The sequence below is a fragment of the Oenanthe melanoleuca genome, chromosome 8 (assembly GCF_029582105.1).
Source record: "Oenanthe melanoleuca isolate GR-GAL-2019-014 chromosome 8, OMel1.0, whole genome shotgun sequence".
NCBI classification, from domain to species: Eukaryota; Metazoa; Chordata; class Aves; order Passeriformes; family Muscicapidae; genus Oenanthe; species Oenanthe melanoleuca.
In genome coordinates this window covers 1,884,026-1,903,337 of record NC_079342.1, presented here as the reverse complement: position 1 = coordinate 1,903,337, position 19,312 = coordinate 1,884,026, and the positions used below count along the sequence as shown (strand labels likewise).

Below are 19,312 nucleotides of genomic sequence, written 5' to 3'. Positions count from 1 at the left end.
ACAGCCAGGTTATAGAAACTCTGGCTGGTTCAGGGCACCTTACACACACACAGCCCCAGCTGAAAGCCTGAGAGACCAGGCGGAAATGAGAACTGACACAATTCCCTCAAACCAGGGAATTCCCAACCTTCTTCCCAGTCAGACTGCACAGGCAGTGAAGTGCAAAACCACTTTTATTAATTCAAAATCCCAAAGCTTGAGCATGTGTATGTTCAGCCACACCCTGAACACATTTATCCTGCTGGTGCTCAGAATTTCAGTTTATTTGAGGATGGGACTTTGCAGTGGTAAAAAGCACATTCAAGTGTTAGTGTTTATGGTGGACTTTGATAAGAACAAATCATTTTACTGCACTTTTTCAGCCTAATTTGCAAGGATTTCAGATGCAGGGGATTCACTTGGCCAGAGGGACGAGGCTGAGGAGAAGGAAAGAGAAAAGCAGCCGGTTTATTAAAAAAGTTGGTTTATATATAACAATTCTGCTCCTACTGCATTAAATGCCAAAACCAAACTCAAATGTTGACCTAAAAGCAAAGACCAGAACAATTAACACCAGAGCCCTGGGTGTTAATGCTGGGTTGGAGGCTGAGGTCTTTTCATGCTGGGGCTGGGGCTGACTTTAGAGGAACCCTCGTGTGGGTGACAAATCTGTCCCCAGCCGTGGCAGCACCACCAGGGAAAGTGTTTGCAAACAACCAAAACACATCCAAGGTGGGAATAATGAATTCCTGGCACTGCAGAGCTGCCTCCAGCCTCAGAGCAGAGCTGGAGGAGCCCTCCAGAAGTCACAGTTAATTTCCAGCCAGCACCAAGCCCACTGGCACAGGGCTGCACAGCACCCAGGGTGGATTATTTACATTGAGATTATCTGCTTGTGCACATTGTTAAGTTGAAATAGATGCCAGAAATGTTATCTGGACGTGCACCTGCCCGGCACAGCGAGCGCTCCCCAGCTGGGATTTGCTGGGGAGATTGGTTTACACTCAGCTCTTCGCTCCTTTTAAGTCCAGTCCAGCAGATGGAGAAGTTTGGGTTGATGTGGAATGCATTTTTCATATAATGCCTGTGGGGAGATGAGGAATGACTAAAATAAATAGCAATTAGACATCATTCATGGGATCTGTTTGGAGTTCTGGATGGGATGTCCAGTAAAACACACACAGAGCCCAAGGCAAGGCAGGGCACCAGCCCCTCTGCCTGGAGCTGCAGGAACATTTTGGGATGTCTTAAGGAACAAGGACAAGTAACCTCCAAGAGGAGGAACAAACTGGTGAGGAGAAATGCTGCAATAAGGACAAGCAGCCAAAGCAGCAACAAGTTGAGGAGAAACAGCACAGGATGTTTTAGCAGGGGAGCAGAGTTTCTGGAGTTTCTCTGTCAGGGTGCTCAACAAACCAGAACAAATCCCACAGGCACAGAAACAACTGATTCCCCTGAGGCCCCTGCAGCCTGCAGGACACCCCAGAGCTCTGTGCACGTGGTTTCAGAGAAGGATCCTGGTCCTGGTCACTCTGGCCGTGCCTCAGTGCTGGGCAAGGTCAGGAGCAGGCCCAGGGGCTCCTTCCCTCTGTCAGGGAGTGAGGTCAGGAGTGCAGCACCCCCGGCAGCCTGGATGTGCCCTGTGAAGGAGGAAAACACAGAAACGTGGCATTGATAAACAGCAGCGGTGTGATGACAGAATTTGTGCCAGTCCTGCCACAAACACGAGTTAAATAAGTTGCTGTGGTGGTTAAAGAACCCAGGACCTCTTTCACCTTCACACAGAGTGTCTCAGCAGAGATTTCAGAGCTTGTCCTGGTGAGTGGCTGCACCTGTGCTACATCACTGGAAGTGATGACAAAGCAGAACAGAATGTACTACCAGGATCAGAAGCTGGTGCTGCTTCTTGCTATCAGTAATAAAAGAATAAATAAGAATCCCCAAAGGCTGTGCCAGGAGAGCCCAATCACGAATTGCAGCAGAGGAACAACCATCCCTGGATCACCCAGAGCCATCCCAGAGTCACCCAGAGCCATCCCAGCCAGCCACACCTGAGCCCACAGCCGGGTGAGGCTGAGCAGGTGGCTGGGAAGGCTGGGAAGCAAAGGAAAAGTGCAGGGGCAGAGAGGAACTCAGGGAATGAGAACACGTGGGGAAGGCTCTGGGAGCAGGTGCCTGGGAGTGCCAAGGCTGCCAAATGGCCCTGCAGCACATGAGCAGCTCTGCTCCAGCACCCCGAGGGCTGCTGGCTCTGGGGGGTGATTCCCCCTCCAGGCAGGGCTGAAGGGAGGATTCAGAATGAGATTGAAAACAAAGGGGGATTTCCAACAGCCTGGAGCCTCTGAGCTGCAACAAACCCAGCTGGGCAGGCAGCAAACCCCAGGGGCTCAGGGCTGTGGGGCAGGGCCTGCTCAGCTCTCCCAGCTGGCACAGTGTGACTGCAGGGGGATGTCACACTGCCCCTGGACTGCACACCAGCACTGTCCTGCACTGCACATCAACAACTGTCCTGCACTGCACACCAACACTGCTCCTGGAGCTGAGCCACAACAACCCCAGATTCTGCCCTAAGCCAGGATTCACAAGGTTACTCCAGAAAAAGGAATCCCAACTTGGCCTTAGGTACCACTTTCTAGCTTTATTCCTAATAAACATAATTTGCTTACATAAATTATCAACAAAAAACCCCACAATTGCTCACAACAGGAAACTGTCCCATCTTACAAAGTAAATAACAGGAAAAAGATTCAATTACAAGCTGGTTTACTTGTGCTGAATTCAATTCCATAAAGGACAGGACTGATTTCCCTTTAACCTTTAACCAGGGACTGCAGCATTGGGCTGTAAGGTAAGTAAAGAACCCAAACATGCCAAGACCCCTGTGCTGAGCTCTGCCCAGCACTCTGAGCTCTCCTGAAAAACAGAAGCTGCCCAGATTCACAAAAAATACCAAACAAAGAATCATGGAATGGTTTGGGTTGGAAGGGACCCTAAAGCCCATTCAGTCCCACCTGTGCCAGGTGCTCCAATGCCCAGCCTGGCCTTGGACATTCCCAGGGATCCAGGGGCAGCCACAGCTGCTCTGGGCACCTGTGCCAGGGCCTGCCCACCCTCCCAGGAAACAATTCCTTCCAAAATCCCATCCAGCCCTGCCTCACCTCTGAGTGAGATGTTCTTAAAAGCCCCAACAACCCTTCTCCCTCTCAGGATTTTGCCATGCAGAGCTCCTAAGCTCAGCTCCATCTGGGTGAGGATGCAGTGAAGAGCAGCTGGAAAAGGCTCAGGGAGGGAGCAGAAGGTACCTGGGCTGTGGCACAAGGGTGGCTGGTGCCGCCCCAGCCTGTTCCTCTCCTCAGCTGCAGTTTCAGGGTTCCCAGGGGCAGCAGTGGCTGCAGCCCCCCAGAGCTGCCCCAGAGGCCTCTCCCAGCCTCGGCCCACACAGGCACTAAAAGGGCTCCATCTTCCCAAGTTGCCTTTCCCCTCCAAGTTCCCCCACCATCCTCTCCCAACTCTGACTGCTCTAAAACATTTACAGATCTAAAAAGCAGGGAGAAAAAAAAAAACGTTCACCTGTCAGGTGATATAAAACCAATCTTCTACTAAATGTGCCAGAATAATTTTTCTCCACCTCAACCACAGTTAAAACCTTCAGTCTATTCATTACTGTCTTTTTATAGTATTTTTATTTAATAAAACCTATTAAGACTACCATACAAATCTCTTTACTTATGCTTTTATCTTTTAACTGATCAATTTTTATATTGCTGACATCCCTTCTTCACCATTTGCTCATTTAAAAATTCATAGTATATGAGCTATGTCTCTGGAGAAAACGTCTATAAAATTTGTTACAGCTGGCAAATGTGTATGAGTCAGTGATAGCACATGACTAAATGCTTCACAGAAAATAAAATTTGTTTCTGTAGTAAGCAGAACTGTTTAAATGTTATTTATTTTTATGTTTCAAAGAAAATATATTGTGAAGTGCTGCATTGATTTAATACACAGCAATGTCTGTGTACACGCTGTACTGGGGAAATTTATGAAACCTTTGCACAACTCCTTTAATTGAATTTTCCAAATCTCTCACCACACACAAATAATCAATATCTTCTGCAGAGAAAACCAGTCAGAATTATTACAGTCTTTCTTTTCAATTTTGTTGTCATCAGCACATACAGAGCACCTGGATATTTGTAATGTCTGGATAGCAAGTTATTTACACCTCTTAAACATATAATTGCTACTAAGTGAGTCCAAACTAATGTTTCTTTTCTTTTTTATTTAAAATAATTATATTCATGGGAGAAAGCAGTATTTATTCTCATGTAGGAGTTGCTACATGTTGGAAGAACTACAATTCTTTTGAATTTTTCATTAAGCTTAATACTCTAAACTAGATCCACCAGAATTAAAAATTCATAGCTGTTGCATCTCTAAAAAGGCATGTAGGAAAATGGAGTGTAAAAACAAGGCTGAGATCTGTGAATAAATGGGGCTGACACCTAAATCTCCAATGCAGGTTGACAGTTCTCTGTGTACTTGTCTGGGCCTGCAGTCATATGTCTCATGTGCATTTCTGTATCTGCCACTGCAGTTAATGGCTTAATATTTCATCTGCATAGCCCAGGGTGTTCCATCACTGCTCAGCCTTGGAGCTGCCCCTGCTCCTTCCTTCCTTCCTTCCATCCCAAACCTCCTCCTGCTGCTGCACCAGAGCCCTCCAGCCTCAGCTGTGGAAAATCCTGCTGGGAAGGAGCAGTGGGAGCTCCTGGAGCTGGACAGACTCCTCAGCTCTGCTGGGAAATGCAGCTTGTGGGGACTGGGCTGGGTGGGATCTGTTCCCTCTCCCCCACTGGGAGGGACTCACAGGGTCACAAACTCAAACCAACACAATGAGGAGACATGAATTCCAATTCTTTGGCTTTTCATGCCAGGACACTGAGATCAGCCCAGGTATGATGGCAGGAAAGCCTCAGGAGCACAAACAGGGATATTCTCCCACAGGGAAGGGCAGATGAACAAGGCCAGATCCCTCCAGCATTACAACTTTTGCTCAGCCATTCCCAGACTCACTTTTCCCAGCAAAGAGATAATGGCATTTCTTTCCTGTAAGTAAATACAAAGCTGGCCTGAGCAAAATAAATGTGGTTTTTAGGTTAGAGTTTTACAGTTGGACAAATCCACTGCTGTATTCCCCTTTTCCTCAGAAGATCTCCAAGGAAAAGTGGGACAGACACTCAAGTGCATCTAAAGGTCAACAAATTGTTACACTTTAGAGAATGAAGTGAAAATAAACCCCCAGCAACCACCAGAGCCAAGTGCTTTAGCCTCAGGACACCCAAATTCTGAACTCAGACTGACATAAAATGGGATAAATGTGGAATTCTGTATTTTTACCTTTTTACCTGGTTCAAGGAGGAGCTCTGATTACTGAGGTGTTTATATTTTGCAGAGGTTGTGAAATGGGATTTATGTTTCACCATAATTGCTGTCTTCCAAACTGGACTGGCAGGTGGAAGCTCAGGAGTTTTGGTTGCTGATGTCTCCAGCTTTGCTTTCATCAGTGATGGAATAAAACCCACCCAGCTAACCCTGGTCCAGTCTCCTGCAAAGCCACCAGTACTGGCCCAGGAGCACAAAGCTCAGCCCCTTGTATTCACCCCACCATGAAAGCTGGGAAGTGCTCAGAACTCAGAGAGGATCAGATTTGCCCCTGGGCTCAGCAGGATGAACAGCCCCACAGAAAAGGAAGTGTTTTTTATTTCATCACAGCCTGGAAAGTGTTTTCCTCACCACTGCAAGTATTTGATCTCTGGAATGCTCTCATGGGCAGCAGCCATGGCTTGTGTCAGGGTTTTGGGGAGGCAAAGTGTTCCTGTCCTTTGGAACAGCCAGCTGGAGCAGCTTCCCCTTTTAGAACCTTCACTCCTGGAATCTCCAAAACTATGAAACTTTCCTTTAAAATGTGCACATCCCAACCTACACACCCATTCTCAGCACATTTTGGACTCCCAGACACTGACTCAATTCATCTCTTGGCAGTTGTTTTACAATTTGCTTACTTTCTATTCAAAAACATTTTGTTTACTGCAAATTCAAGTCATGGGCAGACAATGATGCCTTTTTTCCATGCTGCTCACCCAAAATGATAAACTGAGCTCTGCACAACGGTGCCCATTGAGCCAGGAATGTTTTCTATGAAGTTGTTTTAAGAGGAGGTTGTTTATGTAAAGTAAATAAATTTCATGCCTCACCATGTGATGATAATGTGACATTCCATCTGGACCAAGACACAGAACAGTCATAAGTTTTAAGCCTTGCCATAACTAATTAAAAATAATTATGAAAAACCCACATCTGAAACTAAAAGGCAAAGGAAAACATCTCCAGATGCTTCTCTTTGATCACAAACTCCTCTGCCTCTCCTGCTGCTGCATTTTCAAGACTGCAAAATTGAATTTATTCTTTGTGAAAGCAAAGCTGACATTGGAACTCCATCAAAATTGGTCAGCTTAAACTCAGAATTCCCTTTTCCACCCTACCTTCACAAAATATCTCTCCCCTAAGCAGCCTGGCTGTGTGTTTGGTGCTAGGGGCTGGTTTGTGGAGAGAAGATGAACTCTCAGTGTGAGTGTGCTGGGCAGAGCTCAAAGGGAGCAGTGACTTTCCCTGTGCCAGCCCTGCCAGGCAGAGCTGCAGCAGGAGGACACAGGGAGCTGTAAATCACCACCTGCACACTGCACAAATCAGCCCAACTCCTTCCCAAGTGCTGGCAGCTCCTTTTCATTTGCAGCTAATCTGCTGCAGCCCAGCAAATCTCAGCTTCATCAATTTCCTGTCCTTTAAGAGAATTCCCCACAGCAGAGATGCCAGCACTGCTCCTGATTTTGGGTTTGTTCTGCTTTCAGACACAAAGTGTGAAGGTAACAGAAATATCACAATATCCCTGGGGATGGTTGTTGATTTTACTGAGTGTGAGGGAATTAAACTGTCCTGTGTGTGTCCCCTTCCTTCCTGCCAAGGCACCACAGCAGCTGGGGATGAAATGCCACCAGCTTCAAATATTTTCACAGCACTGATTATTAAGAAACCTCAGAGCTGGGATTTCACAGCCCCCTGGAGTGGGTGAAATATCCCCCAAAAACACAGAGTGAAAAAGGTTTTGCTGCAAGATTGTGATACTGAAAACACAGTGATGAGGAAGAACAAGGATAATTGGGATATTGAAAAAGTATGGAAAATCATCTGAATGATTCTTTCTGAATGAATGATTCCTTCTCCTTGCACAGTCTCAAGGGGAAATACCCAATACAATGAAAATAACAGCAAATATTCAATTTATATTTGCAGACTGTTCAGAAGAAACACATTTGATTATCATCGTTTTCATATCCTAAAGGTTGCCCAACTTATTTCAAGTGAAAAGAAATGAAAAGAAACCAAGCAAAAGGAATCAAAACATCTGTTAAACAGGAGTTATGGAGAGTTTCTTACCTCGGGCAGGGACTTCTCCATGGTTTGCTTTCAACAGCTGCAGTTTTTCTGCTTGACTCACTAGTGAAGAAATAAATCCAAAATCAACAAATGTTGCCCCAGAGCTTTCAAAGAAAATAATACCTCTGCTGCCTCCTTCACTTTCAAAGCATTTCAAGGAAAAAAACCCCACTTGCCTATGTAACTGTGCTTAAAAAAATTAACAAAAACTTTCAAAATTTAGATAATTCTGACAAGTTGTGCTTCCAAGCCTCATCCCACATTTTGTTCCATTTTTTTTTTCTTCTGTGCTGAGGTGGTTCCTAATTCAGAAATGGGGGAAGGACGTTTCTTTCCCAAGGAGCTGAGGGAAAGAGGGGACACAGGAGTGGCAGCAGGAGGTCTGACTGTCCTTTGGGCTGTCTGTCTGTCTGTCCCACCCCGAGGGAAACCCAGACTGCTCCCAGGTAACCCCATCCTGTCTCAAAAAGGATCTGGCATTCCAGAGGGAACAGAGCAGGGCATGCCCATGCACAAGGACAATGGAATGAGCTTTGGAACACAAGCCAGGGAAGAAATGGGAATTCAAACATCAGCATGTGATGCACCAATTCCACCGTTTGGGAGGAAAATTTCTCTGGTACCTGTGGCTTTACTGTCCACCTGTTCCCAACTGCAAAAAGCAGCAGGCCAGGCACTGCAGGTTTGCCTTCAGGGCTCCTTTGGAAAAGTGTTCCAGATGTGCCAGCTGTGAAGTGCCCTTACCCCAACACATCTGGAATGTCCATCATTTCAGGACACATGAATAGAGATTTTTAAAGCCTGGAAATTTAGATTCAGCCTAATCCTGCTGACAGGCAAACAAACAAGCAAACCAACTTCCTCGGAAGGGGAGAAGAAAGGCCAAGCCATCCAAGTGCAAACGTTCATCCTAATCCCCCCTAAGCACCCACTAAGTATCTAACTATTTACTGACCATTTCCATAAGAAAAGCTGTTGCTTTTCCAGGTTTTCCCTCCCCAGTGTGCCTGGCTTTTATGTCCCTGCTTGGATGCACTGGGACACTTGAGGTGCATTTTCCTGAGTCCTGGGGAGCACCAGAGGGAATCCTGGAGTGATCCCTGGTAAATGTTCCAAAGGGATAAATAAATGTTCTGCACCCCCTCCTCACCCAGCGCTTGGGTTTTCTCCAGTTCAGCACTCAGCACACAGGACGAGTGTGAGGCTTCCAGGATATTTTCCAGCTCTCTACTGCCCTCCAAAGCCTGGAAAATAACAATTAAAATAATTCTTAAATCCCATTCCAAATATCTACTCCATGTCCCGAAAACCAATTTACAAATTGTTCATAAATTCTAAATTCTTCCTTTTGTAAATAAACATTGCAATTAAAATATTTTCAATTAGTGCAGTTGTTTTTCTTCTTTTTTTAAAATAAAACCTTGTCCACATGAAATGAATCAACACAGCACTCTGAGTACACTGAATTATTTCTCAGCTATTGATGTACAGCAATGAACCTTGTGGTAAATTTAGTCAGGAAACAAAATGAGAATAAAAGAGAGCAGTGATTTGCATTTTAACATATATGGGACTATTAAATAATGATACTTTAGTGATAAATTAAATAGTACAATCACTTCAACATAAAAGGATCTTTCATCTTCAAAGACATAAAAGTCTGTACAGTAATTCATGTTTAGAGTTATAAATAATAATTGAGAACTACTTCAGATTGGTTTTATTTGTGTACAAATTAAAAGTAAAGGACATGGAAAAGCAACTCTTATAGTTTAAAAAAGCCAGTAAGTTTTGAGTGTTTTTTGCATTTTCTGGATTTCCAAGTCCAACTTGCCTGGTTTCAAGTCTTTTATTTGTTTCCCTACCCCTTCAAACTCAAATGTTGCATATAAAATCCTAATTTTGCTTTCAAATCCTATATTAGAAGTACTTTAAAGGACAAATTAGTGTAAACCAGACCTTCAGGCTTGTCAGATTTGCTCTTAGTTTCAGAATTCTGGGCAAGGAATTTCTCACTTGGGAGTGCAGCTGCAGGAACCTGTGTGAAAAAGGTAAAACAATTCCAATTATCCATGTCTTCACTCACTGAAAATCCATGTTTGCAATGTTTCCCAGAGTTTTTTCTCATTAGAATGGGGATGGATCCAGTTCAGCTGTGAGGATTTGTATCAGTGTACTGGACAATGTCTTTTCTAGCTGTAAAATTAAATGTATGGAAGTTCTCATGAATATTAAGTCTAGGTGTTGGTTTAGACACATTTTGATTTGAATGTCCCTGCTGGTTTCCTGCAAACCTTTTAAAAACATTCTGAATTATTGAATGCAAACATTTCCATGTCAATGAGACCTCTAGTTACTCCAATTGTTCTGTAATTCTGAGTTCCTGTCACTAAGAAATGAGGCTGGATGTTTGACCAGGGATTCACTGAATCACAAAAAAGTCCCCAATTAATCAATTTACAGTTTTACACCAGTATAATGCTATTATTTTATTTGCTGCTGTTTCAATGTCATCCAAACAATTCTGTCCAGCTCCACCACTTGGAAGACACTGAAGGAATTTCAGCCTAATGATGTGGGAAAACATCCAGTAGTGGCAAAACCCCAGGAAACAAAATTGTGAGTTCAAGTGCAATAATGAAAAGGACGAGCTACAACATTCAAACATAATATTTAGGTGAATAAACGTCACAATGATTGTCTGGTGGTGAAAAAGAGATGCAATCACAACCCTGCACCATAAGAAATTCAAAGTGAAGCCACTCACACATCGTGCTCTGTTTGAGGCTGCCCTCTCCTGGACAATCCGCTCTTGGCATCGCTCTGCTCGTTCCCATCTCCTCGGAGGGGCACAAGGAAGAAGAGACACGATAAAGATAAAAATCAGATGTGGAGTATCTGAAGGAGGTGTTGGTGTGAACCCAGAGTGCTGAAAGATCTTTGGGAAGAGGAAAAATCCCAAAGCTCACTTGGAAAGCAGGGCTTGGAATGAACCACACTAAATTATTTGTAATTGGCACTTTTGGAATTTGGCCTCCCCTCAGTTTCTGGAAACTTTGGGATTACAGCATTGATATCTGAAAGGCAGAATCATCCTGGCAGACATTTACTGTGTTCTTTCAGGAGATTTTTATCCTATTAACTGCAGATGAACCCAGAGCATTATCCTGAAAATGCTGGAATGACTGAGCTATGAAATTCCCATTTCCCTTTATAAAAACTGCCTGGCCCCAAGTCCATTTTCTAAACACCCACAAAGATGCTGGGAATTGCTTCCAAAGGCTCCAAATGTGCTCCACTGACAATATAATATTCCAGTCTGGCATATGATGGATGGGGCAGGATAAATGTGACCTCTGACCACAAAAGCCACTCTGAATTTACATGACTTATCCAATTCCCACAGGAATCAGATCAGAACAAAACCAGATTAAAATTTTAACTTGTCTATCAATACTTATTCCAGCAATAAAAAAGTCACATCTGACTATCAGAAATGATTTAATTGTGGCTGAAGGTGAAGACATCACAAAACGTGGGGGTTTTGTAAATTCACCTTTAAATGAAAGATTTGGAATTTACCATGGGCTTAACAAATGTACAGATCCCAGACAGACCCTGTGGAATGAGGAGCTTTCCACATTTCACTGTAATAAATCTCCTCCCTGCCATCAGACTAAAAAAAAAAAAGAGACCACACTCAGCATGAAACACTTTGATTTCTTCTTGTTAGATTTAAATTATTACATACAAGTCTCAGCACTCAAGGATAAATTAACTTTTAATATTTTGTAAAACATTTAGAAACACTTCAGGGTGACAAAGTGCTATGAAAGTTTAACCTTTAATACAGTAGCTAAAAGTTAAGATCCTCAAAGATTTCATTTTAAATCTAAGTAGTCAATAGAACTTGGACTTAAATCAGTCATCAATTATCAAACAGGTCATACTTGTACTGTGGAGTTTTAGAAATTGTAGGTTTAAATGCACAACCTGGAACCTGGGATTTCATAATTACACACCATCATTTTGCAGCTATATGAACACAGGAAAAAAAAGCCTGGCAGCAGGAAAAAGAATTAGGATAAAACATAAAATCCTGGAGGGAAGCTCCACTTTTGCAGATCCATCAGGAGAGGACATGGTGAAACAGCTAAAATCTGCAGACATCCAGATTAATTGTTCCACCTTGCTCAGAATATTTTTACTCATCATAATTCATGAATGTTGGTGAGGCCTCAATTACTGTACATAAATCCAAAACTTCTGGGGCATAAAAAATTCTGTAACCCAACAAGAACCAGTGTCTGAAAACTAAAGCCAGACAAATTCAAAATCACAGAGAGGATTTTTTTCTTAAGAACTAGAATTGAACAAGGAATTTGCTAACAAGGGAAGTGATGCATTACTATTATTAATTATTATTATTATTATTATTATTATTATCATTATCATCATCATCATTATCACTATTAAAGACTTAACCATCTTTTCTAGAGTTGTACTGCAAGGAAGTAGAAGTTCTATAAGGAACTCTGTATCCTTCTTTTTAAAATAAAAAAGTTTATTTTTATAACCAGGTGGACCTGAGGGTTCCTCAACACTTAAAGAGGCCACAACCAAAATATTTTTATACAGCCATAAAAGCAGCTCAGGCACTGAAAATCTGCTTCTTGAGCAGTCAGAGTAAAACTGTGTAATTAATAAAGTGAACTGGAAATAATAGAATTATAATCTTACAAAGCTGTATTTTTGAGAGTTGATGACATTCAGTGTTATGTGAATTAAAAACTGTCTCACTTAGTTGTTTTAGAAACACCCCCAAGATTTACACTGAAAAAATTCAAGCTTTAAGACCCAACATTGGCTTTTCCAGAAGAGACTCTTTGAGAGGAAAAAGAAATCAATTCTAGCAAATGGGAGAGAAGTCCCCAGATCCAGCCCAAAGGCAGGAAAATGTTGTAGTTGGAGGGATGGAATGTGCAGCTCACCCTCTGCTGGGGCATTCCTGGCATTCTGTGCCCTGTGGCTCATGGGAGAGGAGAAGGGGCTCATCTGGCACGTGCCTGTGGTTGGGGAGTAGGAGAGATTGCTCCTTTTGGTCTTCTGGGGGGTTGCATCAGGTGGCTGAAATGAGAAAAATAGGAAAAACATTCAGATGAATATTCACAAAAGCTGTCTGAACTTTTATTACTTAAGATTTTCCTGAGTAATTCCTTTATGTATTCCTGTTATGCAAAGTCCATGTTAAATGTTGTGGTGGGGTGACTTTGTGCTCATCAAGCTTCTCTATCACTCCTCACTAAAATTGACTCTAAAAGATAAAATATCCTTTCAACCACTTTGTCCCAGGTTCCATAAGGAAAAAATATGTGTTTTCCAGGGATTTAGGTATTCTGGCATGATCACATTGATGGCTGGGGTTTTTTTTAAAGCAACCAAACCAAGTTATTATTTTTCTTCCAGTAATGAGAATTTAAGACACAAATATTTTTAGATTTTAATTGTATCAAAAGTTATTTCTAATCCTTTTCTTTTAAACAAGTGTGAATTGAAAAAAATCCAAAGTGAGTCCCTTAAATCTAAAATTTTGTCTGTGGTTCAGGGGTTCAATATGTCTAATGATGTAAGAGGAATTATTTCATGATGTTAAAGGATTTGTGCACAGGAGTTTTCAGGAGAACAAGGCTGCAATGCTGGAATATGAACTGGGATTATCTGGGACATGCTCTAGCATGGATGCTGAATTACAAGGATGAGAAACTGAGATTTTCTGTACAGAAATAAAAAAACAAAACAACCCAAACCTTTACTTTACAACCCACAAGTGCTACTGCTGGTCATCAGTTCTGGGACTTAGAGGAGGTTATAAAAGATTGAATTTGCTGCCTTGTTTTACTCTCAAATACCTTAAATAATTTCACACCTCTCATTTATACTCTTGTTGTAGTCCAGCAGCATTTAAACTACACCTGATGGTGTACACCTTCACTCTGTCTTGCCACATTCAAGCAGATTGAAGAAATGTTTCCAGTCATCTTTAAATGAAATATTAATTGAAGTATCAATGCCAATTTAGGGGTTAATGTCATGTCATCATGTCATCAAATCTCCTTTTCAACAAGGAGAATCTCCAAACATTCCAGACTATTTTTCCTGCTTGAAAAAGCACCTCACCCATTTCTGGATATGGATAAGGTTATTTTAAATAAAATTCCTGCAGCACTTACAAGGACAGTTTTTATTTGCCTATCTTTATTTGTATATCTTGAAGAAGAATTTTACTACAATTTTTTAGCAATACCATGCTAGGATTCCAAAAATCTAAAAATACTCATTCCTGATCTGGTTAGTTCATCAATATTTTGATCTATGGAATGAAGAACTCTTGATAAAAACAGAGAAGGAATAACAGAAACAGCAAATATTAAACATATATTTCATCCAAACCATGAGTTTACTATTTTCTGTTCCTTCTTTCCTTCTGTAAAGTTATTTAATATAAATCTTTGACATGCATCTATTGAAGACATTGTGTGAACTAAAAATCAGTGTAAAGCCAGATTACTGAGCCCCCACCACAATTTCTATCATTCAGGTGGGCTTTTCTTCAGCTTTTTGCTGCCCAAGAACTGCAGGTCAGCATCCAGTGACTCTTTTTATCTCATGGGAAGGGCTGGATTTGGGGCAGGAAAAGCATCCCCCATGGAATTTCAGCTGGACCACTCATCTACAAAAATGTTACTTCAACCCAAAAAACAGATGCAAAATTACAGTCACAGCTGCATTCTGAGCAGAACAAGTTGGGTAATGGTACACTAAGCTGCTAATTAAACTGCTAATGATTTTTTTTTTTTTTGGTGCCTCTGTGGTATTTCGCCACCTCTGTTGAAATTTTAAAAAAATAAGTATCTAGAATTTTTTTAAATGGCCAATTTCTCCCTTGCTCAATACCAATGAGGCCTCCAAATATGTGCTGCATATACAAAATCTTCTTCCAAACAACACAGGCTTGGAGATTTATTGGGAGCTTGTTTGCTGACCAGCTCCTTCTCTCTCCACTTTCCCAAAATCTTCCTTCCTTTCCACCCTGCCATCCTCCCCAGCTCCTGAGCACTGCTGGCTGCAGCAAGAGCCACTGTGGGAGATAATAAAGTGACATATGTCATGACATGCTGGTGGCTGGGAGGATGCTGGAGCTGCATTTACAACAAAAACCAGCACCAGTACAATTTTATTTTTATTGTGATAACTGTGGTGAAATTGATGGCAGTGTTAGGAGTTTATTGTTTCATTATGCCAGATTAGCTGAGGGAGGTAGTTACAGCCCTGACATGAAAATGCCTTTAATGTTTTCATTTCTATTTTGCTGTTTCTAATATGCAGATTACAGCATTATCATAATTCCATATTGTCACATGTACAATTACATGGCAGAATGTTTGCTTCCCAGGATAATGGAGCTAATTTCTAATAAATGAGTTCACCAAGGATCTTAAGTCATTCAGCTCTTGGGTAAATAGTGATGGCAATAACAATATGCACATTTTTCAAGTGATTCATGCAGATGTACATTACTTAACGCCAGGCAGTTCTGTGACAAATGAAATACAATCAATTTTATACTAATATTTGCAGCAGTAATTTTGTGCTTTAAGATTTGCCCAGACAACATCCAATCTGTAACAACATAAAGGCAACTAAAATGAAATAGATTGTTTATACCCACATTTATTTTTGCATATGGATATATATACACATATATATATTTATACAGCCCAGATGGTTCCAGACACCAAAAAATACTTACATCATCTTTTTTAACAGAGTCCAAATTTAATGCCCTCTTAACCCTGCAAGAGAAAAACATGGACAGGTTTTATGGTCATGTAGACACAAAGACTTCTGTTTGTAAGGTCTATAATTGATAATGTTAAAGACAATTTCCTTTTTTTTGGTTTCACATTTACTGATGGCATCCAAAGCAAATCCATTCCCTGCATCAAGAATGTTGCTTGTTTAGAAGGATAAAGTGTTTGCCTAAGAAAATCTGATTCTCCATTTTATACCAGAGATAAAACCACTGAAGTGAAATCATGCTGAGTATTTATCTTTTCTCCAAGACTATAAACAACAATCTCCCCCACAAAAGCATTTCCATTTACATACCTTCTGAGCAAGGCTTGGAATTATTTTGCCATTAGTCGAAATAATGTTTAAGACATTTAAGACACAGGTACAGGCAAGGTGAAAAAAGCAGTTTTTCCCATCATTTTAGCTCTTAACATGATTCAGTGCTACCAGACTATGACTTAACTGGGGAACAGATGCTCTATGTCTTTACAGGTCCCCAAACCATAAGAAACTGTTTGCTTCCCTTCTTCCCTCTCCTGATTCAGGAACATGCCAAGCTCTCTCTGCAAAATCTGCTCCTCTGAACTGGATGCCCAGCTGTTAATGGCAACACTGGAAGAGGAAAGCTGAATATTTATAATACTTTATATGGTACAGCTGTCTGCTAAAGAGCAGTCATCAAAATTTTATTGAATGCAGGCGAAATGCTCCAAGGAAAGAAAGGTCAACATAAATTAAGACTATTTTTCCCAGAGACAACTGAAACTTTTTAAGCACGTTCCTAAATCTTAACAATAGTTTAAAGCATGATGTAAAATGAGGAGGAAAAAAAAAATCTTTGTAAGAACAGTTCCCAAGAAACAAATATATTACATTGAATTAAACAAGGTTTGGAATATACATCATATTTCAAGAACTTAGTGCAGTTTTCATCTTGGAAAAAGAATGTTTTGCCTTGTAAGGAATTTAGATGACCTCATTCCAAACATATCCTTTTCAAATTTATGTTGCTATTCCAAAACTGTAAATTAAAGGATTGGGAAAATAGAATGGAAACACATCTTTGATATGTAACTCAGGCAAGGGTCTTATATGAAAACTGTTTTACAGCTATCTCTATTACAAAAAGGGGAAAAGAAATACCCTATCTTAAAAAAGCCAAGTAAACGGGTAACATTTAAATTTAAAAAACCTCTGAAATCCTGGCCAAAGGGCAACCCAAGCTGTAACAGTTTGATGAAATTCTTTACAATGTATTTCTTTTTTAAAGAGAAGCCCACATAGCTCAAGGAATCCCGACTCCATTACAGCTCCCAGCTCATGGCAGCAGAGAAATATTCCATTTATTAATGCATCCACACTGCAAGGATGCTCTGGGGGCCAATGCATTTGCATGCTACACTAAGGCATGCTCTGATGGAAGTTTTTATGACAGATGTCAAAAGGAGCTGAAAGCCAAAGGAAAGCAGGATCAGGATCACGGCTGTAGGATGAAATAAATGAGAAACTGCATGAAAATCCTGCTAAGTTATAAACACTGAGAACATTTCGTAGGGGGAAAGTTGTGCACTGATCAAAGCCACGTTCTTTGAAGTCTGTCAAATATTGTGTGTAGCAACAGAGCAGCACAGAACCCAAATTTCTCTCTGCAAGCACCCTGAAATGTGTGAGCAGAGATGGAGCCTCATTCCAAGCTCTTCAGAGTTGGAAAGAGCTGGAATATTGTATTGGAAAATTGAATTTTAGCTTTAGGAGATCAACCTTGCCTTGTGTCACCCAACCCTTGCTTGGGGGCTTGTTTTAACTGATTGTCTTTTCAATGTCATAATGTGACAAGTTAAATCAAAATTATTTAAATTTTAAATAATTTTAAATAATTTTAAATAATTTTAAATAATTTAAAATTGGTGCTCCAGCTCTGCACACAGACCCCTGAAACCAAATTCACCCCAACACTTCACATGAAAACCCTGTTGGCTGAACTGGCCTCTCTCAGCTCTTCCAAAAGAAGAATGTGGCAGTAAAAACAATACGTGCAAACATAATTCCTTGAAATTTTTAGGAAACAACATGAAGAGCACCACTTTTAGTTTGGATTTTTTTTTTCTTTTTAATATGACTCACTTTGACTATGGTGCAAAACCAAATGTCAGAGTGGAACATGAAAAGGAGACAGAAAGATGAGGCACACGTGGTGAGAGTATTTAACCTGAATTAGCCTGACAAGGCTTAATTTGCTTTCTTTACCATGCAGAGTATGATGGCACATGTTTACAGCCAGCTGTACAACCTGCAGTGATTCTTTTGTGCCTAATATATCAGGTTAAAAAAGTTTCTTTATTGATCTCCAGAAGCCCACAATGAGCAGAGATACACAAGAGCAGCACCAGACTTACATGACTTGATTAATCACTTACTGCTTGATAAATTGCAAAATATAGGAGAAAAATGAGCAGGATTTATTCCCACTGCAGACAAAATGAAGATGGGCACAGGAGGGGGTGTCATGCCCTGATCTCCACAGGCCTGCAATTCCTTTCCACATCTCTGCACCTGAGTGTGTGTGTGTGAATCTATAATTTAGTCACTGCTGTAATTGTAGTAAATCCTGTTGAATCACTTTATAAATATTAAATCAGTCAGTGATTAAGTGCTGCTAAACTCTTCTGCACCTGTATCTTTTGTAACCATATCCTTGTCCCTGTGACCCTTTTGCATCCCTGGTCTCTGTGTAAATCATTCCAAATTGATTCTAATCCCATTTTCCATCTGTGTAGTGAGCAGCAGAGTGAACCTTGCCACATTTTCACAAATTCATATCAAAACCCGTTTGGTTTTCTTTTGCCAATCTCCTTAGTGGTGGCCAAGAGAAGGGTCAGAGGATGGAGCAGACTTTGCCTAGTGATGCCCAGCCATGGGACAAGATGTGATGGGCAGAAAATGATGCCCAGGAGGTTCCACCTGGATATGAGGATAGAATTTCTTTCCTGTGCAGTGACTGAGCACTGGAACTGATTGTCCAGAGTGTGGAGTTTCCCTCACTGGAGATATTCCAGACCTGCCTGGACGCCAGTCTGTGCAGGGGATGACCCACTGTGGTCCCTTCCAAGCTGAACCATCCTGTGATCCTTCTTCTTACCCTCTCCCACACGCTCACGGGTGGTATCCATGGTGTGTAGAGACATATGGAATTAGAATAACTGGGACTCCAAACCCCCTGGCCAAGGCAGGGTCACCCCGAGAAGGTGACACAGCCTTTGGAAAGTCTCCAGCACCTGTTCCCGAGCTCTGCCACCCTCAGCGTACAAGATTCTCGATTTTGAGGTAGAACTCGTTGTGTTTTAGTGCACGACCACTGCCCCTCGCCCTGTCACTGCCCCTCTGAGCAGAGCCGCCCCCAGCCCCTCAGAAATGCAGAATAACACGAGTTTCACCCACAGCAGCAGCGCCCAGCCAGCCCCGCCCGCAGGGAACCACCACCGCCGGCATTTCCCGGTCTGGTTCCATTTGCAAACAAATCCCTCCCCTCACAGCCGCTCCTCCCCTCCCCGGGCCCGCTCCGAGCGCACTTTTCCCCTCACGGAACGCGCGCGGGAGCCGCAGCCCGCCGGGAGAAGCGCTGCCCTCACGGCGTCCCGCGGAACCGAGCGCTGCCGTGGGGAGAGAGGGAAGAGAACAGGGGGAGGGAGAGGAGGAAGGGGAGAGAGAGCGGACGGAGAGGGAGAAGAAAGGAGAAGGAGAAGGAGAAGAAAGGAGAGGGAGAGCAGCGCTGCCCCGCTCCTCAGACACCTACGACATCCCGGAGCCGTTCCCGCCGCCGCCTCCCCTTCGGAGCTCCCGCCGTGCGCCCGCCAAACGCCGCCGGCTGGAAACGGCGCCGAGGGCGGGCGGGGCCGGGGCGGGCCCGGGACCGAGACCGGGGTCCCTCAGACCGGGACCGAGACCAGGATCCCCGGGGCCGAGACCGGGGTCCCTGAGACCC

General features: G+C 42.4%; 1 protein-coding gene across 3 annotated transcripts; it reads right to left on the bottom strand.

The window, feature by feature from the left end:
- Positions 1-155: 155 nt before the first annotated feature.
- Positions 156-19,197, bottom strand: ITGB3BP (integrin subunit beta 3 binding protein). 3 transcript variants are annotated; one of them, XM_056497864.1, is made up of 8 exons: positions 19,124-19,197; positions 15,287-15,329; positions 12,468-12,603; positions 10,244-10,316; positions 9,436-9,514; positions 8,627-8,720; positions 7,477-7,536; positions 156-1,619 (listed from the first exon to the last, which is right to left on the bottom strand). In XM_056497864.1, the coding sequence occupies exons 1-8, from the start codon at positions 19,126-19,128 to the stop codon at positions 1,507-1,509; spliced, it is 603 nt and encodes a 200-aa protein (XP_056353839.1). In that variant the 5' UTR covers positions 19,129-19,197; the 3' UTR covers positions 156-1,506. The 3 variants fall into 3 exon arrangements, with proteins under 3 accessions (XP_056353839.1, XP_056353841.1, XP_056353840.1); XM_056497866.1 differs by having other exon boundaries at positions 156-1,063; positions 19,124-19,167; XM_056497865.1 differs by having other exon boundaries at positions 156-416; positions 19,124-19,167.
- Positions 19,198-19,312: the final 115 nt, after the last annotated feature.

What these genes read in the sequence shown, in the direction of transcription:
- ITGB3BP (XM_056497864.1), bottom strand. An exon ending in GGAGAAAACCCAAGCGCTGG is followed by an intron (nt 7,537 to 8,626) that starts GTGAGGAGGGGG and finishes TTTCTTCACTAG; the next exon opens with TGAGTCAAGCAGAAAAACTG. An exon ending in TGGAGAAGTCCCTGCCCGAG is followed by an intron (nt 1,620 to 7,476) that starts GTAAGAAACTCT and finishes CCTCCTTCACAG; the next exon opens with GGCACATCCAGGCTGCCGGG.